Source organism: Neovison vison, chromosome 10 (assembly GCF_020171115.1).
Source record: "Neovison vison isolate M4711 chromosome 10, ASM_NN_V1, whole genome shotgun sequence".
Taxonomy (NCBI): domain Eukaryota; kingdom Metazoa; phylum Chordata; class Mammalia; order Carnivora; family Mustelidae; genus Neogale; species Neogale vison.
Window position 1 is genome coordinate 71,868,469 of NC_058100.1, and position 15,964 is coordinate 71,884,432.

The window sequence follows — 15,964 nt, forward strand, 5'->3', positions numbered from 1 at the left end:
AGGCAGGGAAAGAGTGGCCAAACCAAGGGACCACTGTGATCATACCTGGGTTCAAAAAGCATCCCCTCTAACTTGTGTTCTCCTCCCCCACCCATAAAAGCCTCCAGGGAGAAGCCAATCTTCTGGCTCTGCTGAGGCAGCTGTTTGTTAAGTGATCCCCGAGTTGGTGGCTGGTCAGATTTCAGCACATGGCTCTACTGCTCAAAGGTTCTCTGGAAGGCCTGGGAGAAATTCTGTGCTGGGAAAGGCTTCCTCCCAGGATTCCCAGGTGTGAAAAGCCTTAGAAACAAGGACCCCAAACACAACAACCCTTTAGGTATAACACAGGGGCCTGAGCCCCATTTATTTGCATAGCCAGAGGTTTCTGCCATAAGCGGCTGCCTTAGACTGTGGGTAGTCATCTCCTTCCAGCCTGGGCAGGGGCAGGGAGAGACAGACACACACATACATTATTTCAGATTCCCTTTTCTGAGGCCTAAAGAAATCATTTCCTCCTTTCCTGCAATTGCTATGAGACTATGTAAGGCCACTCAATTTGCACTCACACATGCAGAATCTGCTTGGGTTCAGCACCAAATATTAAGTAAAACCCATGACTCAGATTGTTCCTTTCATCACAGACACCCAGTGTGATGCTATCAAGGAACTAGCTAGTTTTGGAACGAATGCACATGCTTCCTTCTTTCTGACCCGTGGAAGAAACTGCTCTGTGGGCCTGACCTGGACCTTCTATTACAGGGAGATCTGCGGGTCCTTCCAGGGAACTACTCAGCCCTGGCCTTCCTCCATGGCTACAAAGATGTGGTCCCTGCAGGTAGCATCCATATTTCTACTGCAGAGTAAGACAAGAAGGCTGATACTGTCAAGAAAGTAACCTGGGACTTAGAGCATTTGAGTACTGACTGAGGACAACTGCAGGGAACAGGACCAGGTAAACAGCACCATGGAGAGCAGGATGCTCAGTAGGTGAATCGCATCTTCTGGGAGTAGCCCAGTTTGTCCAGGTTGGGATGGCAGGCCAGCTGCACCATCGGGGGGGGCCCACAGAGCAGCAGTAGCACGTCATCACTTGGGGCCGGCAGATGCTCCTGGATCATGTCCGCCGTCACAAAGCCCTTGCTGTAGGCCCAACCTGAAATACAAAGGCAAGAAGAGGGCAGACACTACAGACTCAGGCTGGCAAGGGGGTCGGGGACCATAGGGTGGGGAGGGGTGAGTCCTGGGTAAAGCCTCTTGAGAAAGGATCAAGTTGTAGCAGTAGCTAGGTGGGTATACCGAGTCTGCTTCAGGTTCACAGCCATCCCTGCCACTACCCCCCAGAAACAGGAACCAGAAGGAAAGAGCTCAGCAGAGGCACGAAGTCTGTTCCCTCACACTTGGGAGTTTGGTGATGTCAGGCAGGGTTGGTTTAACTGAAATCCCCAGGGGGAGAAGGCCCTGATTTGGAGGATGTCCAGAAATGGGGCAGGTACCTTCTGGGGGGTGATCCAGGGTAAACCACAGCTTAAAGCGTTTGGGATATCGGGCCTGCAGCTCCTCCAGGTCCTCCCGCAAGATTATGTCCTTTTCAGTCTGAAAGGGGAAGCCAAGACTTTAGGAACCTCCTTAGGTGTATGTGAAAGAAGTTCTTTGCTATAACAACTTTCCAACCAGGATGAAAACAAAAAGCTTAAGTTATAAGGAAGAAGCAAGGCATTTAGAGAGGTAGCATGTGGGGAAGGAGAGGGGAGTAGCTCTCACACAGGAATAAAAATGGAATATTTAACAAAGGAAATTCAAGAAGCAGCTTTCTACACTTAGAACTAGGTTCTTTGTACGTTTTCTTTTCATTTTCCCTTGGTGGCCAGGGAAGGAGTTTGGCTCAGTGCTTTGTCCTCCTTGTGGCAGGAGAGGGTCCTCTCCCTTGAAGGGGGGGCGGTCCTTGGGCAGAGGCCACAATTGACACTGGACCGGCTGTGCCTGCCCGGGTCACACCTCTCAGCCTCTACCACAACTTAGAAGACTGAGGCCTGACAAAAGTAAACCAACCTGATTGGCAAAAAGCAGACAGCATTGGGTTGGATCATCAGGGTCTTTCAGGATGGCCCGGATCAGCTGTAGCATGGGAGTGATTCCTGCCGACAGACAGCCCACAATGAGATGAGATGGCCGCAGCCCCTCCCCTGTCCCCATGCCTTAGCTGATCAACCTTTCATTTTCATTCTACTCCTTCACCGCTCTGCTCCGTCTTCCTTTAGTACCTGAATCCTCTGTCTTGCTATGTGTCCTGCAGCACTGACATTCCGGGGCAGACATGCCCTTGACCCCACACTCAACTTTGTACCCGGTAGGTGAACTGAGGTCATGCTTGCTATTCACATGAGATTATACTGTTAAAATCCTACTAAGGAACCTATCTCAGACTCTTCCTCTGAAAATCTATTAGAGGCTAGGACTCCAATGTCACAGATAACTATGAGTACCTACTGATTCAATGATGAAGTTTCGGGAACACCAGGCTTGTGGGTAGAGAGCATTTGCTTTGGAACTGGACAGAGCTAGATACTAATCCTGCCCTTGCCCATTATTATTTAGCCCTGTGGAGACCATTCGATCTCTCTGAACCTCCACTGTTCTCATCTGTAAGCGGGGAAGACTGGTACTTACTTCATAGATACACATATAAGGTGACTGGCATCATGTCTAATGAGAAATGTCCAATGTTTGTTCATTTTCTTCCTTCTTGACTACCCTATTTCTAGCTGCTTCTCCATTCTCACCTAAAGATTATTAGATTCATTCAACTGGAGGTCTTGGGAGAGCCCAGATGATTTATTTCTCATTCTATTTGTTAATTATTATTATTATTATTATTTGCTTTCTACCTGATTATGATTTTGTTTTTCTGATACTGGGGAGTTCCAGGCATTGCCAGGAACCCCCTGATTAACATCTTGGCTATGATTACCAAACCTTCTAAGAGTCACCTGGGTGTTATGGCAACAATTAACAATGGTGGGAGAGAACAGCCCCTCAAGTGACAGTCACCTGTTCCGCCGGCAATCATCCCCAGTTTCTTCACCACTTGGGGTTCTGGTGGAGACTTTTTGTTTGGCTGAATGCTAAAACTCCCTGAAAAGTCAAGTGAAGAGAGGGTGGAAGAAAAAAAGGCAATACCGGAAAATAAGAAAACAAACACAGAACTGAAAACATGTCCCAGGCCAGTTCAGCAGCTGCTACGAAATTGGATCCCACAGCTTGGGTGTGTGGAGGTTTGATCTGAGCAGCCCTGACAATAATATACTTGAGGGACAATGGGGTCAGGACTATCTGTCCCATATTATTAAGTCCCAGTCAGTTTAGGGCCACCCAGCGAGTCATTAGCTGCTTCTGGCAGAGGGTCACTCCCTGGTGAGCGCGACAGGCATGGGGCCAGGTGGGAATCTGTTTTCCCAAGTGGCACAGAGCAGCTCTGGAGGCTTGCTAATGCATGAAGCTGTTCCCATGGGCAGGGATGAAAAAAGCTATCTCCAACTATCTGAACTGCTCAGCCCAAGAAGTGAATCTCCTGAGGGGGGGGAAACAGAGACATGGGTTTGCTTTAGGCATCTCCACAGCAGTCATGGCTGGTGAATTCCAGTAGCTAGGGAACCAATCACTGGGGCAAATGGAGCTGAGAAATATGCCTATCATATCAGTGCTGTGTTTAAAGGAAGGGTGGCTCTGGGCCTTCCCCATGGGCGTACATACACGCATGCGCATGGCCACACAGTGCCAAGACGACTACAGGCACTGGAGAAGTGGGAGACAGGCTTAGGGAGGAGAGTGGCCATTACCTTTTCCATTGTAAGTGAGCAACCCGCTTGGCCCTCGAAATTCCACCACATCCCCAATCTTCAGGCTATTCAGGTATTGAGACATCTTCCCTCCCTCAGGAAATTTGGGGTGCACGCCCTTCATGTAGACCTGGTAAAACAGGATGGAACATATTTTATTTGGAATATCACTGACTTCTGAGCTGCCTGCTGGGGGATCCTCCCTGAAGCTGGGGCAGGAATTACGCACGTGTTATCTTCCCCAGTCCACATACTTTTCATCATATGCCCAAAGGACACATGTCTCCTGCTATCAAACAACTCCTGAAAGTTTACAAATGCCAGAGAGAGAAGGATAAGGAGCTCCCGGGGCTCCTTCCCACCCCCTTACCTTGATGACAAGATCCACGTAGCCTTGGTCCTCGTCACTGGTGACAGGAGTGTATGGCCTGATGACCAGGCTGCCATCGATCCGCGCAGAGAGGTAGACATGTTTGCCTGGGGACCACGTGGGGAGCTACATAAAGGCTGCTTATAGATGAGTGGCATTCCTGTTATCTTTCAAAATACTTAAGGAGTTTTGAGAGAATAAGGATGTCTTGCTTCCTAGCATGGTTCCAATGAGCTACCAGGCATGAGGTGACCCTTTGGGCCACCAGTTGTATCCCTCATAAGCCCCCCATTAGAGAAACTCATCAATTACTGCCAGGAAGGGCCGGTGAACTGAGGGTCTGGGCAGTGAGAAAAAAATTAGTGTTTGCTCAGGGGGAGGAGGGATAAACAAATCCTGCAGGGAGTTGGAAGAACTGGTGTGTGAAGGATGTCTGGGGGCACAGAAGCCACACCCTGGAGTGGTCCAAGGGTCAGTGGTACCTGATGGATGCAGAACTGGGTGGGGAACGGGAATTACCCTGTTAGGATACCAGGGAAAGGAGCCCACTCCACACTTTCCTTACCCACAGGCAGCCCCAGAATGTGGTGGGCGGTGGGCAGGGCAAAGCGGAATCTCTTGGTGTTGTGGCTCACAGTCTGGAGGGGATGCATGACACACAAGTTTCACCAGGCAGGTCTGGTGCTGCGAAGTCCCCCGGGGCATCCCAACCACAGTGAATAGTCCCCCCCCTACCCAGGCTCCTTCCTTCACAACTTACCGTCTTGTCTAGAAGTCGCAGCAGGTACTTCTCATTGGGATCCAAGAGAGTGATCTTTGGCCGGCGGGACCTCCGAACCAAGTAGGAGCCCAGAGCCAGGCCCAGCAGAGTCAGCAGCCCCACCCCCATGGAGGCCAGTAGGACTGGGCTCTGTGGGTAGAGGAGGCAGCGTGACCATCATGCTGGGGAAGAGCCGGGGAGTGGGTGATGACTGCCCCGTACGACCAGCCGCCCCAGGGATAGAGATCCCGAGCTCCAGCGCGGGAGCCTGTCAGGGCCAGAAGGGTAACCTTAGCAGGGTCCCGAGCTCGACTGTGCGGTACCGGGACCCCGGCATCCTGGGTAGGTGCAGCGCCCTATAGGGTGGGGTTGGCGGCGAGAGCCCCTGGTCCGGAGCGGAGTTCCCACAACCAGATGGGGCCGGAGCCCCCTGGTGCAGGGCTGCGAGCAAGGGTCTCACCGGCTGGACGCCCATTTCCGAGACCGCGTCCTCCACAGCCAGGCCGGTGGACAGATCCCACAATGCGCCGCGGGGCGGGCAGGAGGCGGGGCCCGGTGAGGGCGGGGCCCGGTGGGGGCGGGGCGTTCGGACGGCGGAGTGGCTCTGCGCTCTACCACTCCGCTCCCAGACTCGGGGCCGCGGGGCATGGATTAATCCAAGAATTTTTTAAGACCGCAGCTCCATTCCTCCTTCCCCTCCCTAGCCTTCCGTCCCTGCTATTTCGATCTACTCTTCCCGAACAAGATGGGAGACCCGTCAAATGTAGAACCACACCAAGGGTGGGGAGGATTGGAAAAACTGAGTCTGCGGAAACTAAACAGAAAGCTGTCTGGCATTGAGCCAGAGATGGGCCCACAGTCGAGAAGGAAAGGCTGAAATTAATTACCTTAGTTTTCCAACAGAATGAATTGCAACAGAATTGCACAGTCTGGTGGGGGTTCTTTCAGGAATGAACCGTGTGGCATTGCAACTTCATTTTCCGGTCCCCCTTGACTGGTTATGCTTATAAGCGCCAGGCCATCTGCGCTGCTCAGTAGCTTCCTTTGGGTCCAAATCCAGCTTGTCCTGATCGGGGTTCTCCTACCCTCAGGGTCAAAGTTTTGGAATTTGGAGGCTGACTGTATTGGATAAGAATCTCGCCTGTTGCACGTCCGGGCTCTGTGACCTTATTTAACTTCTCTGGGATTCCTCGTCTATAAATGGATGTATACTACCATCTGTCTAGTCCATAAGGTTGTTGTGAGGCTTGAATGAGGTATGTGCCTAGTGTACTACCTGTTAGAGCAAAATACTTGACAGATGTCAGCTGCTATCATGGCTCAGAAGATAGCACTGATAGGGTTTTTTTTTCTTTTTTTAAGATTTTATGTATTTACCCGACAGAGAGAGATCACGAGTAGGCAGAGAGGCAGGCAGAGAGAGAGAGGAGGAAGCAGGCTCCCTGCTGAGCAGAGAACCCGATGCGGGACTCTATCCCAGGACCCTGAGATCCTGACCTGAGCCACCCAGGCGCCCCTGATAGGGTTTTAGAACTGAGTTCTGTTGGCAGCAAAATGGGACAAGAGGAGTCAGAAATAGACGCTGAGAGCCCCCGGATGCCAAGATGGCCATTCTTTCTCATATACAGTTTCCCAACAAGACTGACATTTGCCCTTGGTTTCTTCTGAGGTCTCTGACGTGGGCTGGTAGATACACATCTTCCGGTATTTACTCAAGGTCTTATCTCTGTGTGTTTGTTTCCTAATCTCCTCTCCTTATAGTGCCACTAGTTGTATTGGATTAGGTCCCACCCTACTGACCCCTTTAAAGTCTCTATCTCCATAAGAGACTCTTAGTCTCAGGAGATAAACTGAGGGTTGCTGGAGAGGAGGGGTTGTGAGGGGAGGGGTGGTTAGGTGATGGATATTGGGGAGGGTTACCGTGAGCACTGTGTATTGTGTAAGACTGATCAATCACAGACCTGTACCCTGAAACAAATAATACATTATATGTTAATAATAAGGAAAAAAAAAAGACTATCTTTTTTTAAAAAAGATTTTATTTATTTGAGAGAGAGACAGTGAGAGAGAGCATGAGCGAGGAGAAGGTCAGAGAGCGAAGCAGACTCCCCATGGAGCTGGGAGCCTGATGCGGGACTCGATCCCGGGACTCCGGGATCATGACCTGAGCCGAAGGCAGTCGTCCAACCAACTGAGCCACCGAGGCGTCCCAAAAAAGACTATCTTTGAATACAATTACATTCTGAGGCTAGAGGCTAGGACTTCAATATATGAATTTTGAGGGGGCTGGTGACACAATTCAGGCCATAATAGAAGGGTGCTATTTTAAATGTCATTGCTTCTTAAAATTTTGATTTCTAATTGTACATTATTAGATAGAAATAGATCGATTTCTATGTGTTGACCTTGTATCCTGTGATCTTGCTAAACTCATTCACTAGTTCTAAGGGTTTTGTTTTGTTTTGTTTTTGGTAGATTTCTTGAAATTTTCTATACAATCATGTCATCTGTGAATAGAGATAGTTTTGTTTCTTCCTTTCAGTCTATATGCCTTTTCTTTTCCTTGCCTTATCGAACAGACTAGTACTTCCTAGTACTGCCTTGTTCCCGATCTTAGGGAGAAAGTACTCCATCACCATTAATTGTGGTGGTAGGTAGGTGTAGGTGTTTGTTTTGTAGCTGCCCTTTATGAGGCTGAGGAAGCTCTCTTCTACTCCTAGTTTTCTAAGAGTTTTTATTTTGCATAGATGCTGAACCTTGCCAAATGTTTTATTCTATATCAATTGATATGATCATCTTTACATTATAATATAGTGGATTATGTTGGGTTTTTTGTTGTTAATATTGAACCAGTGTTGTTTTCCAAGGATAAGCCCCTCTTGGTTCTGGTGCACTGTTCTTTTTATGTATTATTGTATTTGATTAATATTTTGTTGATAATTTTTAAACCATATTCATTAGAGATAGTGCTTTGTAGTTTTTTACTTCCTGTACTGTCTCTGGTTTACATTTTTAAAATGTGTTGTTTGAATCAGAATCCAAATAAGGTCTTCACATTGAGATATGTTTACATCTCTTAGGTATTTTTAAAGGCATAGATTTCTCCTCCATCTCTCTCTCTCTCTTGCCTTTTTTACCCCCTTACAAATTTATTTACTGACAAAACAAGGCTATACTCCTAACACTATAATAACTTACTTGTAGAAGGTATTTGAGGTCCAGTATCTAAAAAGCACAGTGATGTCTAAGTCTATAGATATTCCTGGGTGAATCATAATAAGTCACAGGGGGTCCTACTGATCAGCAAGAAGGTGAATAGTTGTTATCAGGGAGCTCTGTTACTCCTTCTCAGATAGGGAGCTCTGTCTGGGTAAAAACCTCTAGTCCAGGAAAATTTTTGTTCAATCTCTATGAACATAAGTGTAAAATTAATAAATAAAATATTAGCAAATTATACCCAACATTTATTTGTTTATTTATTCATTTATTTGCGAGAGATGGGGTAAGAGAGAGAGAGTGGGGGGGCAGAGGGAGAGAATCTCAAGCAGACTCAGCACCAAGTGTAGAACCTGATGTGGGGAGCTGATGCAGGGCTCGATCCCACAACCCTGAGATCATGACCTGAGCCAAAACCAAGAGTTGGATGCTCAATGGACTCAGCCTGAGACACCCAGGCAACCCTATCCAACAGTTACAATTTTTTTTAATTTTAAAGATTTATTCATTTATTTGAGAGAGAGAGAGAGAGCGAGCATGAGTAGGAGGGGCAGAGGGAGAGGGAGAGAGAATCTCATCCAGACTCCATGCTGAGCACAGAGCCTGATCTCACCACCCTGAGATCATGACCTGAGCTGAAACCAAGAGGCAAACACTTAACTGACTGGGCCACCGAGGCAGCCCTCCAACAATTGTTATTGTTATTTTTTAAAGATTTATTTATTTATTCAAGAGAAAAAAAAAAGAGATCACAAGCTGAGAGAGAGGCAGGAGAAGGGGACAGCAGACTCCCCATTGAGCAGGAAGCCCAACATGGGGCCTGATCCCAGGACCCTGAAATCATGACCTGAGCAGAAGTCAGACCCTTAACCAACTGAACCACCCAAGCCCCAACAATTATTTAAAAAAAACCCAAAAACAATAAACTATAATCATGTTGGATTTATCTCAGGAATTTTAAGAAAGGAAATATCTATATAAAATTCTCTGCATTAACAGATTCATGGAGAATGATCACATGATCATCTCATTAGTTGCTGAAAAAACATTTAATAAAATTTGACCCTGGGGCACCTGGGTGGCTCAGTAAGTTAAGCCTCTGCCTTCAGCTCAGGTCATGATCCCAGGGTCCTGGGATTGAGCCCTGCTTTGGACTCTCTGCTCAGCCGGGAGCCTGCTTCCCCCTCTCTCTCTGCCTGCCTCTCTGTCTACTAGTGATTTCTGTCAAATAAATAAATAAAATCTTTTAAAAAAAATTCAACCCTATAATTCTTAGGAATCTAGGAATAGATGAGAACTTCCTTAACTTGGTAAAGATCATACATCAATACTGTATTGCAAATATCATATTTTAGATACATTTCCATTAATCAGAAACAAAGCTAGAGTATCTGCAATCAATGCTATTATTTAATATGGTATTGGAAATCCTAGCCCAAACCCTGGCAAACTTTTTCTGTTTGGGTTGAATAGTAAATATTTTAGGACATATAGTTGCAATTATTTTTGCAATTAATTGTGTTGCAATTATTCTGCTGTGCTGTTATAGCATAAAAGCAGTCACAGGTAACACACGAATGAATGAAAGTGACTGTGTTCCCCTTAAACTTTATTTACAAAAACAGGTAGTAGGAAATATTTCACATGAAGCCCATAGTTTGCCAATCTCTGTTCTAGCCAATGCAACAAGAAAAATAAATGAGAAAGAAGAACCAACCTTGACAAAACAGTCATTATAGGCATAGAGTGTTCCTCTGCATAGAGAATTCAAGAGAATCAATGAGCTATTATTAATAACAAGAAAATTTAAGATGATTTTTAGATACAAGATTAAACTAAAATACTAAAAAGTCAAGGGACATCTGGGTGTCTCAATTGGTTAATCACTGGACTCTTGATTTCTACTCAGGTCATGATCCCATGGGCCATGGCGTCATGGGTCACGAGACTGAGCCCCATATGGGTCTCCAAGCTCAGCGGGGAGTCTGCTTGTCTCTCTCCTTCTCCCTCTGCCCACCCCCTGCTTATGCTGTCTCTCTCAAATAAATAAATCTTTCAAAAGTCCATTATGTTATAATTGATAACTATGAAGTATAAATATTATAGTAACAGTTTAATATATTAATATCAACAGAAAATAGAAACTATGTAGGAATAAATATAACGAAAAGGGGCAAGGCCCTGATGAGAAAATTACCAAATTCCCTTAAAAGACATATAAAAACTTCTTTCCTATTTCAGTGGAAAACAGCTCCATCTTTCTAGTGATTTGGTCAAAAACTTTGTGGAGTTATTCTGTTTCCTCAAACCCTACAACCAGTCATTCAGGAAATTCTCTTAGGTTGATTTTCAAAATGTATTAAAAAAATCTGGCCACTTCTCATCACCTCCACTGCCACCACTCTAGTCTAAATGGTCTTCTTTTGCTTGAATGCCTATGGAAGCATCCCAATTAACCCTGTTTCCGTCCTTATTTCTCTATAATGTCCTTGTGACACCGCAGCCAGAGTAATCCTTTCATAACTTCAGTCAGATCATGTCACCCCTTTACTCAAACCCCTGTGATCTCCCTGCCTCACACTTACTTATTCTGCTCACTGCCTCTCTCTCTTTAGTATATGTGCTCCACAAGGGTAGCCATCTCGGTCTGCTTACTGATGCATCCTGAGTGCCTACAATAGTGCAAATAATAAAAGAGATAACCACTAGCTCCAAGGAAAAATTATACGTGAAAGAAAATATAATCACAGGGGGGCCTGGGTGGCTCAGTGGATTAGGCCGCTGCCTTCGGCTCAGGTCATGATCTCAGTGTCCTGGGATCGAGCCCTGCATCAGGCTCTTTGCTTGGCGGGAGCCTGCTTCTCTCTCTCTCTCTCTGCCTGACTCTCCGCCTGCTTGTGATCTCTCTCTCTGTCAAATAAATAAATAAAATCTTAAAAAAAAAAAGAAAATATAATCACAGATTTCTACTGTGAAATCAAACAATCAGGCAATCCCTAAGCACAGCGTAGCTGCTAGGTTGCCTTGCCACATTGCCATAATGCAGTTGCTAAGGAAACAAAGAAACTATTATTTCCCATGACACAGTAGGTAGCCTGGACTTCATGATGCAATAATTCCCTTTGCTCCCTGCCTCAAGTTCTTCCTGGGAAAAACAGCAGATTTATGTCACAGCTGAGAAACACTAAACTGTAGAAGTTCTCAGTCTTATGAAGGGACTGCTAGCGAACCCAACCTTTGCCCTTCTGGGAGACATTATCTGTATTATCCAGGTTTAGGAAACATCTCTGAGGAGGGAAAGGAGACCTTATTATTCTGCAGTGTCTCTGGAGTACTATGTCTCTAAATCTCTCCAGAGAGAGTTACTGTCTTTTAAAACAAATCTGCCCTCTGTTGTGGCAGAAGACACTAGCTCTAACTTCTAAGTCTATTTGCTGTACAAATATCCTTGTAAAGAAAGCTGAAGGGGCACCTGGGTGGCTCAGTGGGTTAAAGCCTTTGCTTTTGGCTCAGGTCATGATCCCAGGGTCCTGAGATCCCTCTCTGCTCAGCAGGGAGCCTGCTTCTCCCCGCCTCCCACCCCTGCCTGCCTCTCTGCCTACTTGTGATCTCTGTCTGTCAAACAAATAAATAAAATCTAGAAAAGAAAAGAGAGCCCAAGTTATATAGAAATGCTTTGGAGGACTGCCTGCCAATGATTTGTTCAGCAGAGAACACTTCACCTAAGCATCAGAATGTGATCGTGGAGAAAACTACATTGGAAGAATGAAAGGATAGGTGTCTATTTGCGGAGTAGCATGAAAGGGTTAACACCTTAGCTGTCACGGCATGGAATTGTATATAAAGCTAATCAAACAATGGTAGTGTATGTATAGTATTCGGAAATATGGATACAAAGAAACATCAGAAGAAACAGTTAAAAGGGCTGAAAGTAATTCTGTCAGGTCACACTCACTTGCTTTCCTTCCGATCCCTATGTCTGCTCTTTCTTGCTCACCTTTGCTGGCTCCCGTTCATCTACTCAGCCTCTTCATATTGAAATGATCCAGGGCTCAGTCCTTGAAAACCTCATGGTTTTACATGCTGACAAATTTCAAAATTTGCAACCAGGAGGTCATTAGAATCTTGACAAGAGCTTTTTTGTAGAGTGGTAGGGGCAGAATCCTGAGTGGAGAGGGTTTGAAAAATTCATAGATTTTTAAAGTATGCTAAAATGAACCATAAATTTAATAAAATAAAAAAAAATAAAAAAAATTAAAGTATGGGGCGCCTGGGTGGCTCAGTGAGTTAAGCCACTGCCTTCAGCTCAGGTCATGATCCCAGGGTCCTGGGATTGAGTCCCGCATCGGGCTCTCTGCTCAGCAGGGAGCCTGCTTCCTCCTCTCTCTCTCTGCCTGCCTCCCTGCCTACTTGTGCTCTCTCTCTGTCAAATAAATAAATAAATTCTTTAAAAAAAATTAAAGTATAGACACAGTCCCTTCAAGGATTCAGATCATCTTTGTATTACAAATCCTAAGCAAAACCTTATATTTGACAAAACACCATAATTCAAATGTAAAGAATCATGAAGTTAGAAGAAATCCTAGTAGAAATTCCTTAAAACTTCACACTCATAAATTCTGTTCTTTATAGACATTTTTTAAAGATACATTTTGTGCATTCCATGATTTACTCACTGAGCTAGTGGTTTTTGCCTTTTGTGGCTAAAATAATTTTAAAATAATGTCTGCTATGTGATAATTCCATTTCTCCTTACATACTTTTGACACCTTCTGCTTCTGAAAAATTGTTTAAAAGTAGTGTCATTTTGGGGCACCTGGGTGATGCAGTTGGTTAAGCTTCTAACTCTTGGGTTCAGCTCAGGTTGTGATCTCAGGGTCGTGGTCTCAGGTGAGATCAACCCTGCATTGGGATCCATGCTCAGCAAGGAGTCTGCTTCAGATTCTTTCTCCCTCTCCCCTTGCTCCTCCCTCCTGTGCTCTCACTCCCTCTCTCTTTCTAAAATAAATAAGTATTTTTAAAAGATAAATAAGGGCGCCTGAGTGGCTCAGCGGGTTAACCGCTGCCTTTGGCTCAGGTCATGATCTCAGGGTCCTGGGATCGAGTCCCACATCGGGCTCTCTGCTCAGCAGGGAGCCTGCTTCCTCCTCTCTCTCTCTCTGCTTGCCTCTCTGCCTACTTGTATCTCTCTCTGTCAAATAAATAAATAAAATCTTTAAAAAAAAAAAAAGATAAATAAAAGTGGGGTCACTAGTCAGGTATGCTGCGTCTGATTCATTGGAAAACTGGCTTCTCAATGTGGGACTGTTGACATGTTGGGTGGGATCTTTCTTTGTTGTCAAGGCTGTTCCATCTGCTGTGGTTTGTTTCGGAGTACTCCTGGCCTCTTTGCATTAGATTTCAGTAGCATCCCCCAGTTGTGACAACTAGAAATATTTCCAGACGTTGCCAAAGCTCCCCTGGTGGGGAAGGGGGCAAAAATCACTCCTGGTTGAGAATCACTGTTGAAGAGAGGGTCAGAGAACCATGGAATGCAGGGAGGCTGGGAAGAAGGTACCTCTACAGTGAGGGTAGAATGGGACTGAGAAAGAAAACCGAACATTTGTTTGTTACCTCTTTTAGGGTCCGTGATCAAAGGAATGAGACTGACACAAAGCAAAAGTCAAGCAAAGCTTTATTTCTGGCCAAGCATCGAAAATCAACCGACTGGCCTCTCTTACAAGAGGCGACGCTGCTGCTCCCGACTCCGCTACCCAACAACAACGCTACCTGACGACAACTCTACCCCACGACAACGCTCCCGATGATGACTCTACCCGACGATGACCCTACCCAATGATGACGATGATGACAACGACGACCCTTCTGGCCGCGCTGCTCCCCAGTGAGTCCACTCCCCGGCGACCACGATGACCACACTGCTCCCAACGACCACGCTTCCCAGCCTCACAGACTAACTTTTATTGAGGTGGGGTTGAGCCTGGCCCACACACAGGTGGCCAATGAGATTGCAATACACAGGGAAAACTGCACAGTCATGCTAAGTGGGCAATATGGGTGACCAATTGAATTTCAATTTACCATAGTAAATATATGCGTGCCCCACTGATTTGATGTCTCCATCTGGCATGGCCCACCCCTGTATCTGGGGTTTGCCAGTTAAGTTCCTCTGGGAGGGGCAGGGTCAATCCAAGTTCACAAGGAAATGGTTCCCTCTGGCTAACCAGGCCCTTACAACCTCATTTTATCTTTACCTTAGTTCTGGTCTTTGTCACTTTTTGTTATTTAAAACAGCCCCCAGTCCTCCAGGAATGCTATGCCAGTGTTTCCGTATCTCCTAGACTTACAGTGTATCTTTCTTGGGCAGAAACAGATTGGGGGTAAGAAGCCAATATTCACAGAGAATCAACGTTTTCCATGGGCACAGAAAGCACTCTGGAAATGACAGATCAATTCTTTCTTTTTTCCCCACTATTATTTCTGTACGCTTTGTTTTTCTGCCTACCACCTCCTTATTGTGGGCGATACTGTGCCTAGATCTGTCTTTGCTAAGGACAATCGTATGAAACAAGTCTGAGTTCTTCATGCCCCTTTGAACATGGTAGTTCATCAAAGAATAAAGCAGAAATGGTATTTTGGGGAGTGAGTACAGTGCAGGATGGCTGGTAGAGGGAGAAGTGGTGAGTGAGCTGACAGATACAGGTAGTGGTTATATTGTATTTTTGCAAAAGAATTAGGGGTTTCCTTTAAATAATACTACTAAAATCAGATGGGGGAGGAGCAAGATGGCACAGGAGAAGGAAACCTAAATTTCAGTCTGGTCCCAGGAATTCAGCTAGATGGTGATCAAACCATTCTGAACACCTGCAAACTCCGCAGGAGATGGAAGAAAAGAGTAGCAGCAACTCTATGAACAGAAAAGTGACCACTTTCTGGAAGGTAGGACGTATGGAGTGTAAAGTTTTTTCCGGTGAGATAAATACAACACCAGGCAAAGTGGGTGCAAGATTTATTAAAAACGCTCTCCAGCGAAGTTTCAGGGCCCAGGTGAAGGGGAGCCGAGAAAGTTGCACCGGGAGGAGGTGGGCACCCTCGGGCGAGGTTCCACGACTCTGGAAAGCAGAGTGGCGGAAGTCGCGCCCAAGGCAGGGAGGAGGGGGCTTTTAAAGTGTCTCGGAGGAAGCTCAGGGGTCTTTTGGCAAGTTTCCCTTATTTGGATATCCCGCCTGCTCATCGGGATCCCATTGGTCCACAGGAGCCCGGGGCGGGGTGGGGGGTCTCAGATTCCTGCTTGGGCCTTTGTTCTCCTGTCCAAGTTCAGGTCTTGTGGCGGGAACTTTTGCCATCTTTAGTAAGCCCTTCCTGCCAGCCCAACATGGAGAAGTGAATCCAAGGTGACACACAGGAAGATAGACTTCAGAGGGAGGGCCCGGCTTGGGGCAAGTGAGAGAGCAGTGGAGTACAAAATCAGAACTTTTAGAAGTCTGCTCCCATGAGGGACGTCACTCTAATGGCTAAGTGAGGATTGGAGCCCTCAAGGGGACAGTGTGGTACCAGGACCTACAGGGTCACAGAAAGACCTGGGATATCTGAGTGTGGCAGAGCTCCCAGGGATCAGAGTGGGGCAGCCGGCTGCAGAGACGGAGCCGAGGCGGGGGCTCTCAGCTCAGGGGTTACCTTAAACTGTGATCCGAGGCGTAGTCGGGCCACTGCTTTTCAGGCAGGGACCCAACAAGCAGCAGATCTGGGGAGACCTCCCCCCACAACTTCCTCCTCTAGGAGGAGTGGCTTGGGAGCACAGGG

General features: G+C 46.3%; 1 protein-coding gene across 1 annotated transcript; it reads right to left on the reverse strand.

Annotated features, from left to right (window-relative positions):
• Positions 1-311: 311 nt before the first annotated feature.
• Positions 312-5,461, reverse strand: LOC122918805 (NADH-cytochrome b5 reductase 1). Its single transcript, XM_044267631.1, has 9 exons — positions 5,406-5,461; positions 4,946-5,095; positions 4,751-4,823; positions 4,186-4,292; positions 3,816-3,945; positions 3,028-3,111; positions 2,029-2,114; positions 1,473-1,572; positions 312-1,132 (listed from the first exon to the last, which is right to left on the reverse strand). Exons 1-9 carry the CDS (start codon positions 5,418-5,420, stop codon positions 960-962), a joined length of 918 nt encoding a protein of 305 aa, XP_044123566.1. The 5' UTR covers positions 5,421-5,461; the 3' UTR covers positions 312-959.
• Between the last annotated feature and the right edge of the window lie 10,503 nt (positions 5,462-15,964).

Coding starts and splice junctions, on each gene's coding strand:
- LOC122918805 (XM_044267631.1), bottom strand. Junction 3,946..4,185: donor ACGTGGATCTTGTCATCAAG/GTAAGGGGGTGG, acceptor CTGTTTTACCAG/GTCTACATGAAGGGCGTGCA. Junction 1,133..1,472: donor CCTGGATCACCCCCCAGAAG/GTACCTGCCCCA, acceptor TTTGTATTTCAG/GTTGGGCCTACAGCAAGGGC.